The sequence below is a fragment of the Ahaetulla prasina genome, chromosome 8 (assembly GCF_028640845.1).
Source record: "Ahaetulla prasina isolate Xishuangbanna chromosome 8, ASM2864084v1, whole genome shotgun sequence".
NCBI lineage: Eukaryota > Metazoa > Chordata > Lepidosauria > Squamata > Colubridae > Ahaetulla > Ahaetulla prasina.
The window spans coordinates 90,734,987-90,756,256 of record NC_080546.1 but is presented as its reverse complement, the minus strand read 5'-3'; the positions used below and the strand labels follow the sequence as shown (position 1 = coordinate 90,756,256).

The window sequence follows — 21,270 nt, the reverse complement described above, 5'->3', positions numbered from 1 at the left end:
AGGTACTGACATGCCAGCCGTGCCTGACAACAATACCAGCAGGTTCCTTTGGACAATGTGACCCTAATCAAATTGGAGGGAGGGAGAGAGAGAGGGAAAACCTGAACTTTGACTATGTGGGTTGCGCGGGAAATAGTCAGATCTGGTTTTGCCCTCATCGATGGCAGAATTTTGTACTCAATAAAGTTCTGCATTCAGAGATTGGATCGTCTTGGCCGTGCTTACTTTGGTTGGGTTCATCAGGCGGGACCGTCACACGTCCGATATTAAATTCAAATTCTGCCACGCCTTTTCCACAGGCGTGCTTTTATTCAGCTGCTTGGGTTACGCGGTTTTCCCCAACCAACTTGAAATAGACAAAATCAAGAAATAACGTTGCTTACTTGGATCTCACACGCTACAACCAAATTGTGAATATAATAGAAAGCCTCCTCCACACTTTCTCCAACGGATACCAAGCCGTGATTTCGGAGTATGAGGACCTGGAGGAGCCAAGGAGAGGAAAAAAAGATGCTGAAAGTCAGGAAAATTCCACGTTTACTGCCAGTTCCTTGGAAATGGGATGGTGTAGATACTCACTTTACTTTTGGGGCCCAGATTCTTTTGAATCAGGACTTTCTCCTCCTCATTCATGAGAATGCCGTGGTAATCGTGGTAGGCCACTTCTCCGAGAGACAGGGCCTCTGGTGAGATGGGCAGGAGGCCACGTTTCATCGCGGATACCTGAGGATGTTATCATGGATTTTACTGACAGAAAGATATGAACCGGTTATCATCTTACCTATAAACGTCGGTTCTCAAAGGAAAGACAACTTTGGAGCGGGAGGGGAGAAACAATTCTCTGATCTGGAAAAGACATTTCTGAACCTCATTTCTGAGAAGGAAGCAAGTTCTCAAAAACTAATGGGAAAGTAAAACTGAGGCACCTGACCGAGAGCAGCCATTTTGAAAAATCCTGATAGACGGGATAGGGATGGAGTGCAGTGGGGTGGAGTGAAATGGAACAGAACAGAACAGAATGAAGAATTAGATTAGAATACTGAATAGAGAGAATAGAGAATAGAATAGAGTAGAGTAGAATAGAAGAATTAGAGTAGAATACAATGAAGAATTAAATTAGATTAGAATATAGAATAGAGAGAATAGTGATAATAGAATAGAAATGAATGAAATAGAAATAGAAATAGGAATAGGAATAGAGTAGAATAGGAAATGGAATAGGGAATGGAATAGGGAATGGAATGGAATAGAGTAGAGTAAAATAGAATAGAATGAAGAATTAGAGTAGAATAGAATGAAGAATTAAATTAGATTAGAATATAGAATATAGAAATAGAAATAACAGAATAGAAATGAATGGAATAGGATTGGGAATGGGAATAGAATAGAATAGAATAGAATAGAATAGAACAGAACAGAACAGAACAGAACAGAACAGAACAATAAAATTCTTTACTGGCCAAGTGTGGTTGGACACACAAGAAGTTTGTCTCTGCTGCATAAGCTCTCGGTGTACATGCAAGCTACAAGTGATAAATCACAATCATAACCATTAAATGCAATCATAAATCATAAGATACAACATTCAGTGATACTCATAGGATATTAAATAAAGCAATCAACATAAATCATAAGGTACAAACAACAAAATGAGTTATCAGATGCTACAGGAAATAGGAAAAGGATAATACAGCCCTACTTATTATTCTATGATTTCAAGAAAGCATTAATTCAACAAATGATTATTTTACTGGACAGGCTAGAAGTTGTATAGCAAAAATCCCCTTTCAACCTGTCTATGTTGGAAATGTTTATTTCAGAGAAACAGGCTTACACGTTTTTGCTTAATATTGGACCCGTTTTAATATTTACCCAAAGCGTTAAAAAGATGATTGGAGAAAAAAGAGCAAAGTTGGGGATGCGGTATTGAAAGACGGTATATTCTGAAAATCTATAATCTACTGAAGTAGGGAAAACTTGTGGCCTCAGTCCAGAAAATTGCTTCACTGTGCTGGGAACATCCAACTTCAAACCACAGATGGATGGAAGACATGGTACATTATCATGCAGCTGATCTGGCCTGTGGCAATTCGGCTTCTCCTAAATAAGAGGTGGAGGACTATGGCAACTTTACAACCGGTGGATTTCAATTCCCAGAATGCCTGAGCCAACACACCTGGCTCAGGCATTCTGGGATTTGAAGTCTGCAGGTCGCAGAATTGTCACAGCTGCCCATCCCTGTCCTACGCAGACAGCCTGTCTCCTTTTGTTATTACCGGTAGTCCTCAACGTACGACCGCAACCGAGTCGAAAATTGATGTGGCTAAGTGAGAAATTTTTTAAGTGAATTTTGCTTTGTCTTACAACCTTTCTTGCCTCGGCTGTTAAGTGAATCACTGAAGTTGCTAAATTAGGAACCCGACTGTTAAGCAAGCCTGGCTTCCCCACTGACTTTGCTCGTTAGAAGGTCGCAAACGGGGATCGCCACTTTTGCAACGGACGTAAACGGACATAAACGTGAGCCAGCTGTCAAGCACCCAAAGGCAAATCAGGTGACCGCGGGGACGTCGCAACGGTCATAAAGTGTGCAAAACGGGGTGGTTTTTTTTCCTAACGCCATGGTAACCTCAAACGGTCACTAAATGAACTGCCGTAAGTCGAGGACTGCCTGCACTCTTATGTGGCTTGTGAGGGACGCTCTTTGCTATTTCCGAGCTAGGAGACGAGGGAACTCTCTTACAGCTGCTCCTGCGGGAGTGTGGATGTGAACGATGCACTTGACTTCCGGGCGGGCGGCGTAGATGGCCGAGTGCAACGTGAAGCCAGCCGGGTTGATCCCCAAGTTAGTGCTTCCGCGATCAATGACGTCCCCTTGGAAGTTGACTTTGACCTGATAACAGAAGATGGAGTTAAAGGCCGAAGTTATTCTAACTCTCCGCCTGCAGGAGGGAAAGAGACTCCGGTCACCTGAAAGACAATAGGAATGGAGGTGGGGTGGAGTAGAATAGAATAGAATAGAATTTTATTGGCCAAGTGTGATTGGACACACAAGGAATTTGTCTTGGTGCAGATGCTCTCAGTGTACATAAAAGAAAAGATACGTTCATCAAGGTACAACATTTACAACACAATTGATGGTCAATATATCAATATAAATCATAAGGATTGCCAGCAACAAGTTATAGTCATACAGTCATAAGTGGAAAGAGATTGGTGATGGGAACTATGAGAAGATTAATAGTAGTGCAGATTCAGTAAATAGTCTGACAGTGTTGAGGGAATTATTTGTTTAGCAGAGTGATGGCCTTCGGGAAAAAACTGTTCTTGTGTCTAGTTGTTCTGGTGTGCAGGGCTCTATAGCGTCGTTTTGAGGGTAGGAGTTGAAACAGTTTATGTCCAGGATGTGAGGGAATAGAATAGAATAGAATAGAGAATAAGACTAGAGTAGAGTAGAAGCTGGGAGGAACCTTGCAGGTCTTCTAGTCTGACCCCCTGCTCAAGCAGGAGACCCTCTACCATTTTAGATAATCTCTCTTCTTAAAAGCCTCCAGCGATGGAGCACCCCCAACTTCTGGAGGCAAGCTGTTCCACTGGTTAACTGTCCTCACTGTTAGGAAGTTTCTCCTTAATTCCAGGTTGCTTCTCTCCTTGATTAGTTTCCATCCATTCTTTCTGTCCTGCCTTCAGGTGGTTTAATTTGAACCCCTTGTAGCAGCCCCGCAAACACTGGAAGACTGCTATCGTGTCCCGTCCCGTCCCCGGTCCTTCTATTCTCTAGACTAACCAAATTCCTGCAACCGGTCTTCATTTGTTTTAGCCTCCAGGCCCTTAATCCTCTTAGCTGCTCTTCTCTGCACTTTTTCTTAAGTCTCAATGTATTTTTTGTAATGTGACCAAAACTGGATGCGGTACTCTTAGGTGTGGTCTTAATAAGGTTCTATGAAGCGATGCTAATGCTTCACATGATTTTGCTTCTATGCCTGTTTATCCAACCAAGGATTGTATTAGCTTTTTTGGCACCTCAGCGGGTCATGAGTAGCAGAATGGGAGGGACGGAGGGGGAGAGAGAAAGAGAGAGAGAGACAGACAGACAGAATGGAAGTTGGGTATTTATGATGCTGATCTGCAGAAAATTTTTTATAGTTAGGGATGAAACACCATCCAAGGACATTTGGATCATTTATTTTTCTCACATTCTTTCTTGGCTCTTAGGGTGAGGCATCTTGGAAACAGGAATCGGATAATGACATTATAATTCAAACCACTTTTACGCAACGTGTACGATTTGACTTAGGAAGATATCTCGACTTTGAGCTCTTCCACAAGGTTTGAACGCTTAAGTCGGAACCGGCATCAAGATGGCTTATTTTTAATCAGCAACGATCAGGTTACCTTTTTATGAGCTGCATCTGTTTGTTTATTTATGAGTTTATAAACCGCTTCCGTCAAGGCATAAATAAAAACAAGAGCCACAGCCTAGGGAGTAACAACAGCGGCACTTATCAACATCCAGGAACAGAGATAAAAACACAAAATTAAGACTAAGAATGGGTCTCATTTGCCCGACAATAGCAGCTCTGCAGCACTCAACCCAGAGGCCTCTCCTCACCTTCCAGAAAATCCAGAGAGGATGGTAGGTTTTCTCTAGAGGAAGGGAGCCTCCCCGTGCCTCTGCAGCTTTGCCAAAGTTCTGTCAGAGTTCTCAGGGCAGGCAGGAGACCAGGATGTGACTTCAGCAATCCAAATTAGACTTTGCCTGACTCAAAGAATGCCAGAAAGCAGATCCTTTATATAGGCCATGGGGTGTGGCTCCATGACTCAGCACTTCTCCAGGCCTGCCCCTCCCTTCCTTTTGCTGACGTCGCCTCTCCATTCTCCGGAAGTGTGGGTCCCTCCAGCCTCCAGCTGCCGGCAATTCCAGCTTGTGACTGGCTTCACACTCCCCAGGCTCACATGCTGTGGGGGAGGGGCCTAGCTGCTCCGTTTGTCCGGGCATGGTGCCAGGACTGGGGGCTGGAGGCATGCCAGGACATTCTTCTGCACTATCAGCATCCGGCAGGAGACGAGAGGGTCCCGGCTGCGGCGGGGGGGGGGGGGGGGCGAGCGAGGCACAACAGGCATCCCCAATGGTTTCATGCAGGAAGCCAGCAGAGAAGATTGCAACTGGCGTTCACATAGTTACAGGGTACTTGACCACCCGGTGGTAAGTGCCAACAAGTTGCCGAACATCCAGATCATGTGATCGCAGGGGTGGCATTTGAGAAATGAAGGGTTAAATAAGAAGACCCCAATCTAACAGTGAAGCGTGACAGGCATTTGTTCCAATTGGCCCAATGAGTAAGACATTCAAGGTTGTTTTTTGTTTTTTTTTTTAAATTCACTTACCAAGCTGGAAGCGGTAACTTCGCTATAGAGAAGTCCAAAAGGCACAATCAGAAAATGCTCTTGCTCCACATTTACTCTGACCTGCAAACATGAAGAAGGAAGGAAGGAAGGAGGAGATGTAAAGCTCTGAGAGCCAAAATCTGAAATGCGCAAAACTCAAAATAGATTGGAAAAAAAAAATCAATAGATCTAAAAGAGTTTCTGCTGATCTGCAAAGGTGGTCCCGGGGTCCTCTCCAAGCTGACCTGAATTTTCCTCTTTTGGTTCCTCAGCAGAACGATGCTGGACGCTCGCTAACCTAGCATCAGTAGTTGCAAATAGGCTTTAGCAGAGAGGAATCTCCATTTTGGATCTCAGCAAAAATAGCAAACCTAATACAGTAGATACCCTTAAGCACAAAGGCTCATGGAATAGGTCTCTTCCTCAAGAGGGAAAGAAATGAAAAGGGGAAAAAAAGGAAAAAGGAGAAAAAAAAACAAAAAGGAAGGGAGGGAGGGAGGGAGGGAGGAAGGAGAGACAGAAGGGAGAGAGGAAGGAAGGAAGGAGAGAAAAGAAAGGAAACAAAAAGGGAGGGAGCGAGGAAGAAAAGGGGAGGAAGGGAGAAAATGAAATGGGAGGAAACAAAAAGGGAAGGAGGGAGGAAGGAGAGAAAAGGAAGGGGAGGGAGGGAGGAAATGAAATGAAGAGAAAGGAAAAATGAGGGAGGGAAAAGGAAGGAGAGAAAAGAAAGGGGAGGGCGGGAGGAAGGAAATTAAATGAAAACGGGAGGGAGGGAGGGAGGGAGGGAGGAGAGAAAAGGAAGGGGAGGGACAAGAGGGAAGGAAGGAAAAGGAAGGAAACAAAGAGGGGGGCAGGGAGGGAGGAAGAACGCTATTCTGCTGTGCTCACTAGACTCCTCATCCTGGACAGGCACCTGAAGACTGAACCTGCCAATTTACACCAGGAGGTGGCAAATTCCAAGGAAAGGAAATGCCCACCCGCCCCGGAAACAGTGGGGCGGGTTCTCCCAGTTCATGCTCCCAGCATGAAAAAGGCAAAAGACAAAACTAAACTATAAAAATTGTCTTTTGCCTAAAAAAAACAAAAAGACAGCAGCAGATGTCCCCCTATCTCTGGGCAGTCGTTCGACGTGAGAACCTGTCCCACTGGGGGTGCGGGTGTGTGGGCAGTCTCACAGTAGAGCGATAGCCCCGAGAAGAGGCTAAAGACAATTTTGTATAGTTTAGTTTATGAGGGTTATAACTTTATTGCTTTGGGGCTTGGCTTGGCTTGAATGTGATTGGAGTCCCCCCCCCCCCGTTTTATTTCTCCTGGGGAACTGCGATACTCACAGTGATGTGATTGTAAATAAGCTGCGACCACCCAAAGAGATCGGCCAGCCTGTAGAAAGCAGCCAGTTTGCACCTTAGGAGTTTCTCCCCTTTCTCGTAAGCGATGGAATCTGATCCCCGCAGATCGTTCACGGGGGTCACCATACCGAGGCCTGAAAGAAAAAGATGCGGGCAAAGACGCAGTTTAATAGGAACGCCCCTCTCTGATTTAGCCATTGAAATCGTCGCCAATGGCTAAAACGCAAAACTGCTACAGTTGGTTCTCGACTTACAACAGTCCATTTAGTGACCGTTCAAAGTTACAAGGGCACTGCGAAAATAAGTGGCTTAGGACCGTTTTTCCAGAGTTACGAATTTTGCAGCATCCCCCACGATCAGGGGATCAAAATTCGGAGGCTTGGTGACCGGTTTCATATTTACGACCGTCTCTTTATCGCAAGGTGACGTTGATCCCCTTTTGAGACCTTCTGACAAGGAAAGTCAATGGGGAAACCAGATTCACTTAACGACCGGGTTACTAGTGTCTCTCAACGGCAGTGATTCATGTATGAACTGTGGCAAGGAAAGTCGTAAAATGGGGGCAAAACTCACTTAACAACAACAACAGAACCTTTGGGCTCAACTGCGGTCGTTAGTCGAGGACTACCTGTACAGCCAAGGGGTCATCAGCCCTTCCCCCTCTTCTCAGACTCACTCATGTTTAAGGCAGTCATGCCTCCTTGCGGAGCTGGTGGGTAGACATTGGGAACGTTGGCCGTCATGAAGTCTGCAATCTGTTGTAGAGCCAGCAGGCCTGTAGGATTCTTCCCTTTCTTGAACTGTTCCTGGATCATGGATTCCAACTCTTCACAGAACGCCTAGTAACAGAGCAAGAGTGCACGTGAAAAGGCCGCTTGAAGGAGCCGTGGACTTGACTTGGTGTCCAACTCCTTGCGTAAAAGCAGGTTCCTTCGATGGGGTGCAGGAATGGAACGGAAATTTTTAGGATCTGGTCTGAAAATTTCAGCTCCCCTCAGCAGGCAACTCTGAGGGAAATTTTCTGAGGGAATTTCAGCGCCCCTCAGCAGGCAACTCTGAGGGAAATTCTCTGAGGGAATTTCAGCGCCCCTCAGGAGGCAACTGAGGGAAATCCTCTGAGGGAATTTCAGCGCCCCTCAGCAGACAACTCTGAGGGAAATTCTCTGAGGGAATTTCAGCTCTTCTCAGCAGGCAACTCTGAGGGAAATCCTCTGAGGGAATTTCAGCGCCCCTCAGCAGGCAACTCTGAGGGAAATTCTCTGAGGGAATTTCAGCGCTCCTCAGCAGGCAACTCTGAGGGAAATTCTCTGAGGGAATTTCAGCGCCCCTCAGGAGGCAACTCTTTCAGCTAGCCTCCAGAGATTGGAGGGAGTCTTCTCAGCACGTGGCAGCAGCTTGCAAACCTTCCCCACCGGCTTCTCCAATGATTTTATGGGGAAGCCAGCAGAGAAGACTGCAATTGGCAATCACATCATTACAGGGTATTTGACGACACAGTGGTAAGTGAGAACATGTTGCTGAGCATCCAGATCATGTGACCTCGGGATGTGTGTGCAACATTTGCCCGATGGCCAGAAGTTGTTTATGGGCCATAAAGCATCTTTCGTGAGACAGTTATAATTCTGTTCCATCATTAAACGGTAGTAAATCAAGGAGTATCCATAGGACTTTTCAAGGAGGGAGGATGTCACAGAACATTGTGTAGCTTTGATTACATTGATTTCCCAATCTTATGTAGGAAAAAAATTGGCCTGCAGCACCCCTTAATTCGCTGAAGTGTTTGTACTGCAGTATTAGAGTGTAATATTCCGGTATTTTATCACCACTTTGGTTCAGTAACAACAGCAAGAAGACAAATACAGAATTGCTTGCTGAATGGATTCGAGAGCTATTTGAGGCTTTTTCACCCACACAGAATCATTTCCCCAAATGAAACTGCATTAGAAATCTGAACTGCAAAACAAGAGACAAGCAGTACTTTTCAAGGAAATACACACATGTGCATTTTAAGAGGCTTTTCTGGCTTCGGTCACACATTAAATCTATCTTTAAAATTTTCTTTTAAGCACAGAGCATTTTAATTACATTAATTTTTATTTTTTTTTAATTTACATTTATATCCCGCCCTTCTCCGAAGACTCAGGGTGGCTTACATTGTGTTAAATTAAATTTTCTCATTTTTTTTTTCTTGCAGTTTGCTATGCATTCTTAGGATCTAACTTGTTATATACATGCTTCTTCATTTAGTCAAGCATTGGGGGGGTGGGGAAATGATTATATATTCTTACTGGACTTTGGAGGATCATGGATACTCTCTTCTTCTGTTCCATCATGTTGAAATCCTGGCGAAGATCAGGGGCCATATTCCTCTCTCGCAAGTAGTCAGGGTTATTTTCATCAACTCTGTCAAAATATCTCTCTTTATGTGGCGCTGTTGGAGGTGGTGAAGTTACCACCTCCGCTCTCGTTTCACCATTCATAGTACAGTTTCAATAGTGCTGTAAAAGGGAGCAGAAAATACATTTAATTATACACACACACACACCCCAGGGGGTTCCTGTTAAAGCAACTGGAAACAAATGTGACCACAGCACGACCAAAATTGAGCCCAGAATTTACGTTGCTAAGTGAGAAATTTGTTAAGTGAGTTTTGCCCCATTTTACAACCTTTCTTGTCCCAGTTGTTAAGTGAATAGCAATAGCACATAGACTTATATACCGTTTCACAATGCTCTGCAGCCCTCTCTAAGCGGTTTACAGAGTCAGCCTCTTGCCCCCAACAATCTGGGTCCTCATTTTATCAAGCTCGGAAGGAGGCTGAGTCAACCTTGAGCCGGTCAGGATCGGACTCCTGACAGTGGGCAGAAATAGCCTGCAACACTGCATTGTAACAAGTCCAGCACTATGGCTTGCTTCCTTCCTTCCTTCTTCCTTCCTTCCTCCCTCCCCCCCTCCTTCTTTCCTTCAAAGCAATAGCACTTAGACTTATATGCCGCTTCACAGTGGCACATAAGCCCTCTCTAGAGTCAGCCTCTTGCCCCCAACAATCTGGGTCCTCGTTTTACTCACCTCAGAAGGATGGAAGGCGGAGTCAACCTTGAGCCTGATGAAATCGAAATGCCAAACTGCAGTCAGCAGAAGTAGCCTGCAGTATTGCACTCTATCCACTGCACCACCACGGCTTATCACTGCAGTTGTTAGTCACAGAGTTGTTAAGTAAATCTGGCTTCCTCATTTGCTTATCAGAAAGTCGCAAAAGGGGATTCACATGACCCTGGGACACAGCAACGGTCATAAATATGAACCAGTTGTCAAGCACCCGAATGTAAATCACATGATCATGGGGGTTTTGCAATGGTCATGAGTGTGAAAACGGTCATAAGTCACTTTTTCGGTGATGTAACTTCCTTTTTCACACTTACAACCATAAGTAAGCATTTACAACTGCTCTAAGTCGAGGGCTACCTGTATTTAAGAAGCAGTTAAAGGAATCTACAGAACTCTCATGACTTCCAGTTAATTTTCATAAATCGTATTTTATAATTTTTCATATGGCCCCAAAAAACTCAAAATAAAATTCCCCCCGTTTTAAAAATTCCACCTCAACATAACAACAATTTTAGTGACCGCTGAAAGTCACAGCAGCATGGAAAAAAGTGACTTGTGGCTGTTTTTCATATTATGACCGTTGCGGCATGGCCATGGTCACATGTTCAAAAATTCAGACCCTTGGCAACCGGCTCACGTCGGTAACAGTCATGTGATCCCCTTTTGTGACCTTCTGAGAAGCTAAGTCCCTGGGAAGCCGGATTTGCTTAACAACCATGTCACTACCTTAAGCACTGCAGTGATTCACTTAACAACTGGGGCAAGAAAGGAAGTAGAGCGGGGCAACACTCACCTAGCAAATGTCTCATTTAGCAACAGAAATGTTGGACTCAATTGTGGTCATTAAGTCGAGGACTACCTGATATAGGTTTCCTGCACAAATAATCGACTGCAACTCTCATGACTTTTATGGATTTCCGGATTGCTCGAACACCATGTTTTTTGTAGCGTCTCTGCCAGGAGGCCAACTCCCAGCCTGTTAATGAGGAGGGGAAGGCTGTGCAACTGTCTATTTTCTGCAGGAAATCCTGGACTAGGTCTCCACCCGAGGCTTCTTGCCAACTCTGGGGGCTCTCTCTTTAAAAGCAGAGGGAGGGAAGCTGCACTTGGCCAGGTCCCAGGAAAATGCAGCCAGGACCAGTCAAGACCCCCCACCCCCTCTGAATCGCCAGCTATGCAGAAAGGAGTTTCTGGGTTTTTTTCTTTGAAGACTTTTTTGCTTCTCATCCGAGAAACTTCTTCAGCTCCGTCTGGATGGTGGGGAACGGAAGGATGTATACTCCTTGCAGACAGCTGGTCATTTGCATCCTTTTTTAGAGGCCACTTGGAGGTTTGTCTATGTCCCCAGGGTCACCTGAGTGGTCCTTCTTGGAAGTGCTAAAAGGACTGTGTTGTAGACTCCACACCCATTTGCACCACTTAGGTGACCCTGAGGACACACCTCCAAGTGGCCTCAACGGCTCCCTAAAAGGAGCTGTCTGCAAGGAGTATACATCCTTCCATTCCCCACCATCCAGTCAGAGCTGAAGAAGCTTCTTGGATGAGAAGCGAAACGTCTTCAAAAGAAAAAAAAACAGAAAGTCCAGTTGCCTCTTGAAAAAAAAAAAAAAGACCTTTGGGACAACCATGACCTGGATGACTGAGAATCTCCACAGACAGCTATGCAGAAACTTCCTTGAGGTGTCAGACAGGAGAGGTCTAGAGGAGCGTAAAGGAAGATCAACAGGGCTGGAAAAAGCCAGTAAAAATGGCCAAGGAACGGCAGCAGGACGAAGAAGACAGACGGAGAGCTGGGAGTCCAGAGTTAAGAGCAGAGCAGTTTTGGCTCCCTGCCAGGATCCTCTGCCCCTCCCGCAGCCGTTTGAACCCTGCTGCCCCAACAAAGCTGGGGCTTAAGAGTGGCCTCTTTTGGGTACTGGCACAGAGAAGTCCAGTTTGAAGACGAAGGCAGGAAAGAACAGCCTGGAATGCTTCTGCAGCACGTGGCCGACGCAACCAAGTGTTTAAGATAAAATAAATTGTTTTGCACGGAGCGTATTAGTATTCGCTTCCCGTCTCTTGAAACGCTGTCAAAAAAACCCCACCCTGACTGGAGGCCAACAAAAGTCGTAAATTCAAGAGCTTGGCAAAGGGAAAGAGAGTTCAACTGAGCAAAATGCAGATGTTTTTACACGGATCTATGCAAGACCTCTCCTCCATGCAACTCTTTTTAAAAGTAGGAAAAAAGAAAAGCTTTCATGAAAGCAATCATTACAGCTTTTACCCTTGGAGGTCTGAAAGGGTTAGGGTTAGGCGTCGCCCCTGAATGGACTTTAAATAGAAAGAAGAATTCTGAGAAGGTGGGGACAAACATCTTTATTCGGTTAATGCTTTTTAAAAAACCATACTTGATGGTCTGGGTGGAGGAACAAAAATGTGCCATATTTGTAAGATACTTTTCCTGAATTAAGCAGACCATTTACTTTAAAACTGGGTGAGTTTTTCCTCCGTAAACCAAGGGGAAGGACTACTATTATTAACGGCTGTTATTTGGCACCCGTCTTATTTAGAAACTGTTTTTTCCCCCACGCAGCGCCATTTTGGTGTACCAAAATGTAAAAATGGTAAGAGACTGCACCACTGTGCTCTGTGCTCCAAGTGAGCCATGTTCCTAGAGAGAAAACAAAACCTGGCTAGTAAAGTCTGCCTGGAGAAGCCGAAGGGAGGGGCCAGATATATACCCAGAGCCCATCAACTCCCAAAATGCTTCACCTCTGTAAAGATGTTGGCTTTGCTCAATTTCAGCCATAAAAGCAGAAGCGCAGAATGGCCCTTTCCAGACCGTTGACTCTAATTGAGCAAAAGCTAATGAGGATTTTCTCAAACATAAAGGGGTGGCGTGTCCCACTGAAGATGACCTCAGCTGCCCAGGACTGTGTGGATGCATTTCTCATGCTGTTTTCTTGGCAGCCATATACACACATTCTTCTTGCATCCTTCCGGGATCCTTTTGATCCCCTTGTAGCCTACAAGAGATTTCCTGCCAGTCTCTCTCCTACGTCTCTCTACGTCTCTCTCCTCCGAGCGGCCAGGAAGATCCTGCTAAGCCCACACAAGATGCTGGAAAACCGTGTGTTCATTACATCCATCACATGAGCAACTGCAGAGGAGCAGGGGGAGAGATGACCATGATGGAAAAAGGTAGCTTACACGTTGTGTAGGTAAAGAAAGCTGGACACCTTCCTTAAATCTCGGGGAACAGGATAGCGTTTGGAAGCCAGCCAAGCAGGGCCCCCCCAGGCTCCCTGGGCAGAAGAGGGAGAGAAGGTAAAGTGCCACAGGCTTTGCCCAGTTCCGCTATGCCAACTTCATCGCTCGAGAAAGGAGGGTTCTAGCTTCCCAGCGCTTTGTTTCTAAGCTGCTCTACCCTGCCTGAAGGATTGGCAATAAAAGCTTCATATTGCACCACACATCCAGGCAATTTTGAAAAAAAAAAATTACTCTTGAAACACGATTGATTGTTGCTTTTAAATGCTGCAGCTGCAATCAACCATATTTTATTATCCCAGCCTGAGTTTAAATTAATCCGTCATAAGTAAGGTTACCATAGGGTAGGAATCTACAATATCACATCAGGGCACCAATGCTGACAAACAGACATAAGGGGTACAAATTTAATGGCATAAAGCAGAAAGAGAAGGGTGAATTTTTGTCTAGACACCATTAACATATACACATTAAATTATAACATATACAGTATACACACACACACGTCTCAACACATTATATTCAGGCCTATTAGGTATCTCCAGATACTTATTTTAAAATGTTCTTGCCTCATTCATAGCATTTGGACTTCATACGTCTAACTTCCCTATATTATCCCTTTTTTCAATGGGATAAAGAAATCCATTTTTTTTTCTTTAAGTGAATAGAACCCATTCAACTCGTGACTCTAAGGAAGGAGTAATTCAAAATATCTTCCGCTGGTGATGATCGTATAGGATTTTGCAAAAAAAAAAGAAAAAAGATGAACTATCGCGTCTCACTTGAGAGGTTTGTATCCCTGTCTAAAAACACCACAATCCCTCTAGCCGGCACAGTGTTAAAAAAAAAAAAAAGGAGCCGCACAAGTCACACTGGCTGCAAAGACGACGATGAATTCTGCTCAGACCTCACACGGAGACACTGCTAACCCTAGAAGTCACATCCTATAAATAAAGGAACCCAAAGGAGGATGGCAATCAATTAGGTGCACGGTAATAATTAAGCCAGTCACTGTCTCTCAACCCTTGAAAGGAGGCAATGGCAAACCATGTCCAAAATCCTAGCAAGAAAACGCTGACTCAGAGGCACAGACAGGAATAGGTTCCAATAGCCAGGGTCTTCTGCAGCTCGGCTGGCCTTCAGAAACACTTACAATGATCCTTGACCCATCAGCTCAGGCATGGGACCATGGGTCACAGAAGGAGCTTGAAAAAAGCCAGCAGCTGCACGATGGTGCTGGAATAGAACCATCGGGAAGCCAGAACTTCTGCAATCATCCTAGATTTATTAATAGCGATAGCAATTGCACTTAGACTTATATATAGCTTTGCAGTGCTTTACGGCCCTCTCTAAGCGGTTTAGAGTCAGCCTCTTGCCCCCAATAATCTGGCTCCTCGTTTTAATGACCTCGGAAAGATGGAAGGCTGAGTCAACCTTGAGCCAATCAGGATCGAACTTCTGGCTGTGGGCAGAGATAGCCTGCAATACTGCATTCTAACCACTGCGCCACCATGGTTCCTATTTATTAAATTTATATGCCGACCATCTTCCTATCCAAAGTGACTCTGCGCGGCTAGATCTTGTTTACACGCTTTCAAATAATAATAATAATAATAATAATAATAATAATAATAATAATAATAATAATAATAATAATAATAATAATAGTTTTAAATATGGCTATAAATAGGATTACCAAATCATTTTAAAACTTTAGGATTACTTGATAGCCCTTGAAGCTGATTTAATCTACATTCCATGCAGTTTAATCAATAATTTTAAAAACTGGGGGTGGATACTGATGCCACTTTGCAAAACAACAGAACTCTCACAAAGGTGTGAGAATGAATGACTGCTGAGGTGCAACAAGAGGTGCTCCAGAACATCAGAGATGATGATGGATGAGATCAAAGCATGAGAAGCTTCAGCCTGAATTTAATGAGGTTGGAAGAAAAAAAGGACAGACAAGAAGGAGAATGTGAGAGGGATAGGCAGGGACAAAGATATAGTGAGTAGCAGGAATGTGTTATGTTTGTCTAACATCCACAGCACTTCTTTCAAATCATTTTTGAGATGTGCATTTTCTGCAATACTCAAAACAAAGCAAACAGCTAGACGGAGACGGCAAAAAGCTATCAGGTAACAATGAAAAAGCAGAACTATTCAACTCCTCTCTTTGCAGAGTCTTCTAGAACAGGGGTCTCCAACCTTGGTCCCTTTAAGACCTGTGGACTTCAACTCCCAGAGTTGAAGTCCACAAGTCTTAAAGGGACCAAGGTTGGAGACCCCTGTTCTAGAAAAAAGGGAGCACCCATTCCTTCTAGTCCCTGGGCAGGAAGGGATCTTGGAGATCTTCTAGATCAGGGGTCCTCAAAATTTTTAAATAGGGGGCTGATTCACAGTCCCTCAGACTGTTGTGGGAGGGGGGGGCAGACTAGCTGGGTGAGCATGGCTAGATGATCATGTGACTGGGTTGGCGTGGCCAATTTAAGTCCATTTTTTTTTTTGCCTTTCTCCTTCCTAAGCTCCTGTTTAAATTGTTTTCAAAGACTTTTCAAGGCTGCACCGGGGAGATCACCCCTCAGCTGGCTCATAATCACACCACTCCGCGGGGCGGATACTTTGCATTGGTGGGCCGTATGCGCCCCGTGGGCCGTAGGTTGAGGATGCCTGTTCTAGACCAACCCTCTATCCATTGTGGGAATCCTCAGGCCAGGGGATCCAGCGATGACACAGTCATCGTTTGAGAGTTAAGGTCCACACATCTTAAAACTTGCCAGGATTGAGAAATACTGCTCTATGCAGCCAACAGGCAGAATGTTCCCAGCCTGCCTTTTCTTCTTTCTGAGCTAGGAACAAGATGCGTTTTCCGCTTTGTTTTTCACATTCAGCTGTTAATTTAATTTAAACAGCAGACCAATACGGCTTATGCTAATTCCCAGGAACGATTCACATCAAGGAGGCAAACGAGGCAATGCCAGACGGCCCTACTTGTTATGCCCAGAGCATCAACGATGTACGTTGGACAGCCCTTAAGTGCTAAGTCACCACTGGGACATAGCCAATCACAGACCACGGATACAGACACAGCATTAACTCCCTAAATTGTCAGTGGGTCTATCTCAGTTCTGCTCCGGCATCTACTCTAGAAAGACCAGGGAAGATACACTGCAACGCCTTTTGCTACGTGGCAACCACTCGTTCCAGAACATTTTGTACCGAACAGGACACAGGTAGTCCTCGACTTTGAGCCCAGAATTTATGTTGCCAAACTTGTTAACAGAGTTTTGCCCCATCTGACGACTTTTCTCGCCACATTTGTTAATATGCCGTTGTTCAATTAGTTACACGGTCGTTAAGTGAATCTGGCTTCCCCCTTGACTTTGCTTGTCATAAGATCACCAAATTTGATGGCATGATCCTGGGACACCGCGACCGTCATAAATATGAACCATTCTGTCAAGCATCTGATTGTAAATCACATGACCATGTGAACGTTGCAACGGTCGTGAGAAAAACGGTCCCAAGTCAATTTTTTCAGTGCCGTTACAACTTCAAATGGTCACTAAATGAGGACTACCTGTATTCGGGCCAGAAAAAATCATCAGCACAAGTCACACCCGTTCGAAAAGGCAAGGGCAAAAAACCCAACATAAATGTTTAGAGTTCCCTAGGACCAATGAGTCTGCCATAAAACAAGTAAAGTAATAAAAGGTATTGCAGTGGCGCAGTGCTTAGAATGCAGTATTGCAGGCTAATTCTGCCCACTGTCATGAGTTCGATCCTCAACCTTCCATCCTTCCGAGGTCTTTAAAATGAGGAGCCAGATTGTTGGGGGCAAGAGGCTCACTCTGTAAACCGGTTAGAGGGGGCTGTAAAGCACTGTGAAGCGGTATATAAGTCTAAGTGCTATTGCTAATATATAACCAGAGGATAAGAATATAGCAATAGAGGGAAGTTAGGAATTGATGATTGTAGGGGTATAATTAAGTTGGGATGAAAATTTTTTAGCATATGTTTGTTTTATTTTTAACTATACCTTGTGCCCGTTCCGGGAAGTCGGGGGAGGGGTTGTGAAGGAGGAGAGGAGGGGGGGAAAGGGGGAAAAAAATTTGTAAAACTTTTTGAATAAAACAAAAAAAAAGAATATAGCAATAGCACTTAGACTCATATACGGCTTCACAGTGCTTTACAGCCCTCTCTAACCGGTTTACAGAGTCAGCATATGCTCCCCAACAATCTAGGTCCTCATATTACCCGCATCAGAGGGATGGAAGGAAGGCTGAGTCAACCTTGAGCCTGGTGAGATTTGAACTGCCAAATTGCAGGCCATCAGCAGAAGTAGCCTGGAATACTGCATTCTAACAACTTTGCCTTAGGACATCAGCTGAGGAACTGGCAATTTGGAAAGCTTTCCTGGTTCATTTGAAAGACGACAATCATGCTGAAAATAACAGTCCAAGCATCCGATCAAGGTCTATACTAAGCTCCGTTACAACTGACCCTAATCCTGCAACAAGATCCTAAAAGAGAGCAGAATCCTAATTCACGATAAAATGGAGACGGTCCAACTCAACTCCGGAAAAGAAAAAGAGAAGAGACGGTTGAACAAAAATAAATAAAATAAAATAAAACACGGTTGGCCAATTCCCTTCCCTCCACCCTAGTTAAAAAGTCAGACAGATGGGAGATTTCAAATCGTGTAAGGAAAACACACAGAAGAATCAGTCATTTGGTAGAGATCTTGGTAGCCCACGCAGATTTGGAAAGAACGGGCACCTCTACTGAGCTAAAACTCTATATATGATATTTATATATAAGACTAAAAGTCTATATAAGCTAAAAGTCTATATAATATATTTATATATAAGACTTCCCCCTAATTACTTGCATAGGGATTATTCTTTATACTATTTATGTTGTTTGTATTTTTTGTCATGGATTGTACCAGTGAGGCTAAAACCAATTTTGTTGTATATATGATGTACAATGACAATAAAGGCTATACTATAGTAGAAGTCTATATAAGCTAGAAGTCTATATAAGCTATTTATATATAAGGCTTAAATTCTATATAAGCTAGTCATATATAAGATTATAAGCTAAAAGTCTATATAAGCTAAAAGTCTATATAAGCTATTTATATATAAGGCTTTCGCCCCCCTAATTACTTGCATAGGGATTATTCTTTATACTATTTATGTTGTTTGTATTTTTTGTCATGGATTGTACCAGTGAGGCTAAAACCAATTTTGTTGTATATATGATGTACAATGACAATAAAGGCTATACTATAGTAGAAGTCTATATAAGCTAGAAGTCTATATAAGCTATTTATATATAAGGCTTAAATTCTATATAAGCTAGTCATATATAAGATTATAAGCTAAAAGTCTATATAAGCTAAAAGTCTATATAAGCTATTTATATATAAGGCTTTCGCCCCCCTAATTACTTGCATAGGGATTATTCTTTATACTATTTATGTTGTATTTTTTGTCACTGGATTGCACCAGTGAGGCTAAAACCAATTCCGTTGCATACATGATGTACAATGACAATAAAGGCTATACTATAGTAGAAGTCTATATAAGCTAAACGTCTAGATAAGCTATTTATATATAAGACTAAAAGTCTATATAAGCTATTTATATATAAGACTAAAAGTCTACAGAAGCTATTTATATATAAGGCTATAAGCTAAAAGTCTATATAAGCTATTTATATATAAGGCTATAAGCTAAAAGTCTATATAAGCTATTTATATATAAGGCTATAAGCTAAAAGTCTACAGAAGGTATTTATATATAAGGCTATAAGCTAAAAGTCTATATAAGTTATTTATATATAAGACTAAAAGTCTACAAAAGATATTTATATATAAGGCTATAAGCTAAAAGTCTATAGAAGCTATTTATATATAAGGCTATAAGCTAAAAGTCTACAGAAGATATTTATATATAAGTCTAAAAGTCTACAGAAGATATTTATATATAAGGCTATAAGCTAAAGGTCTATATAAGCTATTTATATATAAGACTAAAAGTCTACAGAAGATATTTATATATAAAGCTATAAGCTAAAAGTCTATAGAAGCTACTTATATATAAGGCTATAAGCTAAAAGTCTATAGAAGCTATTTATATATAAGGCTATAAGCTAAAAGTCTATAGAAGCTATTTATATATAAGTCTAAAAGTCTAGAATAGAATAGAATAGAATTTTATTGGCCAAGTGTGATTGGACACACAAGGAATTTCTCTTGGTGCATATGCTCTCAGTGTACATAAAAGAAAAGATACGTTCATCAAGGTACAACATTTACAACACAATTGATGGTCAATATATCAATATAAATCATAAGGATTGCCAGCAACAAGTTATAGTCTACAGAAGATATTTAAAAGACGATAGAAGTCTACGGGCTATTGCTTTGATGTGCATTCCCAACGGAATTAACGGAGGACGAATCGCCCCTTCCTCCAATGGGCCCGTTCCAAGGAGGGGGGGGGAGTTTCTACGAACCGTTTCCCCCCCCCCTTCCTTCCTCCGTGCCAGCATCTCCCAACCTCAGGAGGCTTCTGCAGAGATGCGGACTCCAACTCCCAGAATGCCCCGGGGCAGCAAGACTGAGGCGCGGTTGGGAGGGGGTCTTTCCCTCCCCCTCCTCGCCTTGCCGCCCCCCCCTCAAATTCTCCCTCAGGAAGACGTCCCCTGAGGGGGAAAAAACAAACCCGTCCCTCAGGGGGGAAAAAAAACAAACAAACCACGAGTGGTGAGGTGGGGGCGTCAAGGCCTCTCCATCCGACGCCCCCTCCCCACTACCCGACGAGCAACGGCTGAGGCCCTCGGAAGAGCCGCCCGCTTTCCTGACGGCCTTCCCGTGACGGGGAACGGGCATGGCCACGCAGCGGCTCACCTGGCGCGGAGAAGCGGCGGCGGCGGCGGCGGCGGCCCAGGCGAGTCGAGGCTGCTCCGGCGGTCCCGCCCTCCTCCGCCTCCGCGGGCGCGGCTGGCAGGTCTGCAGGCCAAAGAACGCGGCAGCCATTGGACGGCGCCGCCCGCCAGCAAGGAGGCCTCTGATAGGACGCCTCTCTCTCTCTCTCTCTCTGCCAGGGCTACGCCCCCTACGTCCAGGCCACGCCCCCTCTGCCTAACGGTCTGAGGCGCAGCCCTGAGGGCCTCGCAGTTGGGCCTGCCTGCCAGGCCGACCAGGGTCTCTCTGCGGTCTGTCAAGCGGAGCGTCTCCGGCAGGAGAGCCTCCGAGGCGCGCCGTCCTCCTTCCAAGTTTAAATAAATAAAAGTTTAAATAAATAATAAAATAAAACCGGACCGGGGGAAGGAGAAGTGCGGGGGCGGGTTTCCCCTTCGGCTTCTCAGTCAGGCGGCGTCGAAGCCGACGGATCTCTTCCCCCACTCAAGACGAGCCAGGCGGGCTGACTGACTGACTGAGCCTCCCAATCCGGCCCTTTCGGCCATTCCCGCCTTCCTGACACGTCCGAGGGAGCCAAAATAAACCAAAAGTAGTCCTCGACCTAACAGCGCTTCGTTTAGGGGCCGTTCAAAAGTTACAAGGGCACCGTGCAAAAATTGATTTGGGGCCTTTCCCCCCCACACACACTTAACGACCGTTGCAGCATCCCGTCCCCCACGTGGTCACGTGATTTACATTCAAATGTTGACAACTGACTCGGCCTTAACGACGGTCGCGGTGCCCCGAGGCCACGTGATCACCTTTGATGGATGATGATCTAGCAAAGCCAATAAGGGAACCAGATGCACTTAACAACGGAGTTACTCGTTTTAACGACGGCGGTGGTCACGTGATCAGAATTCAGTGGGATTTACATTCAAAGGTTGTTGGCGACTGACTCGTCCTTACGACGGTCGCGGTGCCCCGGGGGTCACGTGATCGCCTTTGGCAATTTTCTGACGAGCAAAGCCAATGAGGGAACCCGATGCACTTAACAACTGAGTTACTCGTTTAATGACAGCGGTGGTCACATGATCAAAATTCAATGGGATTTACATTCAAACGTTGACAAGTGACTCATCCTTAAGACGGTCGCAGTGCCCTGGGGGTCATGTGATCGCCGTTGGTGATCTTCTGACGGGCAAAGCCAATAAGGGAACTCGATGCACTTAAAAACTGAGTTACTCGTTTAACGACGGCTGTGGTCAC

General features: G+C 44.4%; 1 protein-coding gene across 10 annotated transcripts in view; it reads right to left on the bottom strand.

The window, feature by feature from the left end:
* Positions 1-20,164, bottom strand: part of ADD1 (adducin 1) — a 42,257-nt gene extending 22,093 nt beyond the window's left edge. For all 10 annotated transcript variants that reach the window (XM_058192662.1, XM_058192663.1, XM_058192664.1 and 7 more), the window contains exons 1-8: positions 20,008-20,164; positions 9,023-9,232; positions 7,411-7,573; positions 6,717-6,868; positions 5,386-5,466; positions 2,741-2,890; positions 580-723; positions 384-482 (exon numbers count right to left, since the gene is read on the bottom strand). In XM_058192662.1, the coding sequence (XP_058048645.1) occupies positions 384-482; positions 580-723; positions 2,741-2,890; positions 5,386-5,466; positions 6,717-6,868; positions 7,411-7,573; positions 9,023-9,214 (981 nt within the window). In that variant the 5' untranslated portion in view covers positions 9,215-9,232; positions 20,008-20,164. The remainder of the gene's footprint in view (positions 1-383; positions 483-579; positions 724-2,740; positions 2,891-5,385; positions 5,467-6,716; positions 6,869-7,410; positions 7,574-9,022; positions 9,233-20,007) is intronic.
* Positions 20,165-21,270: the final 1,106 nt, after the last annotated feature.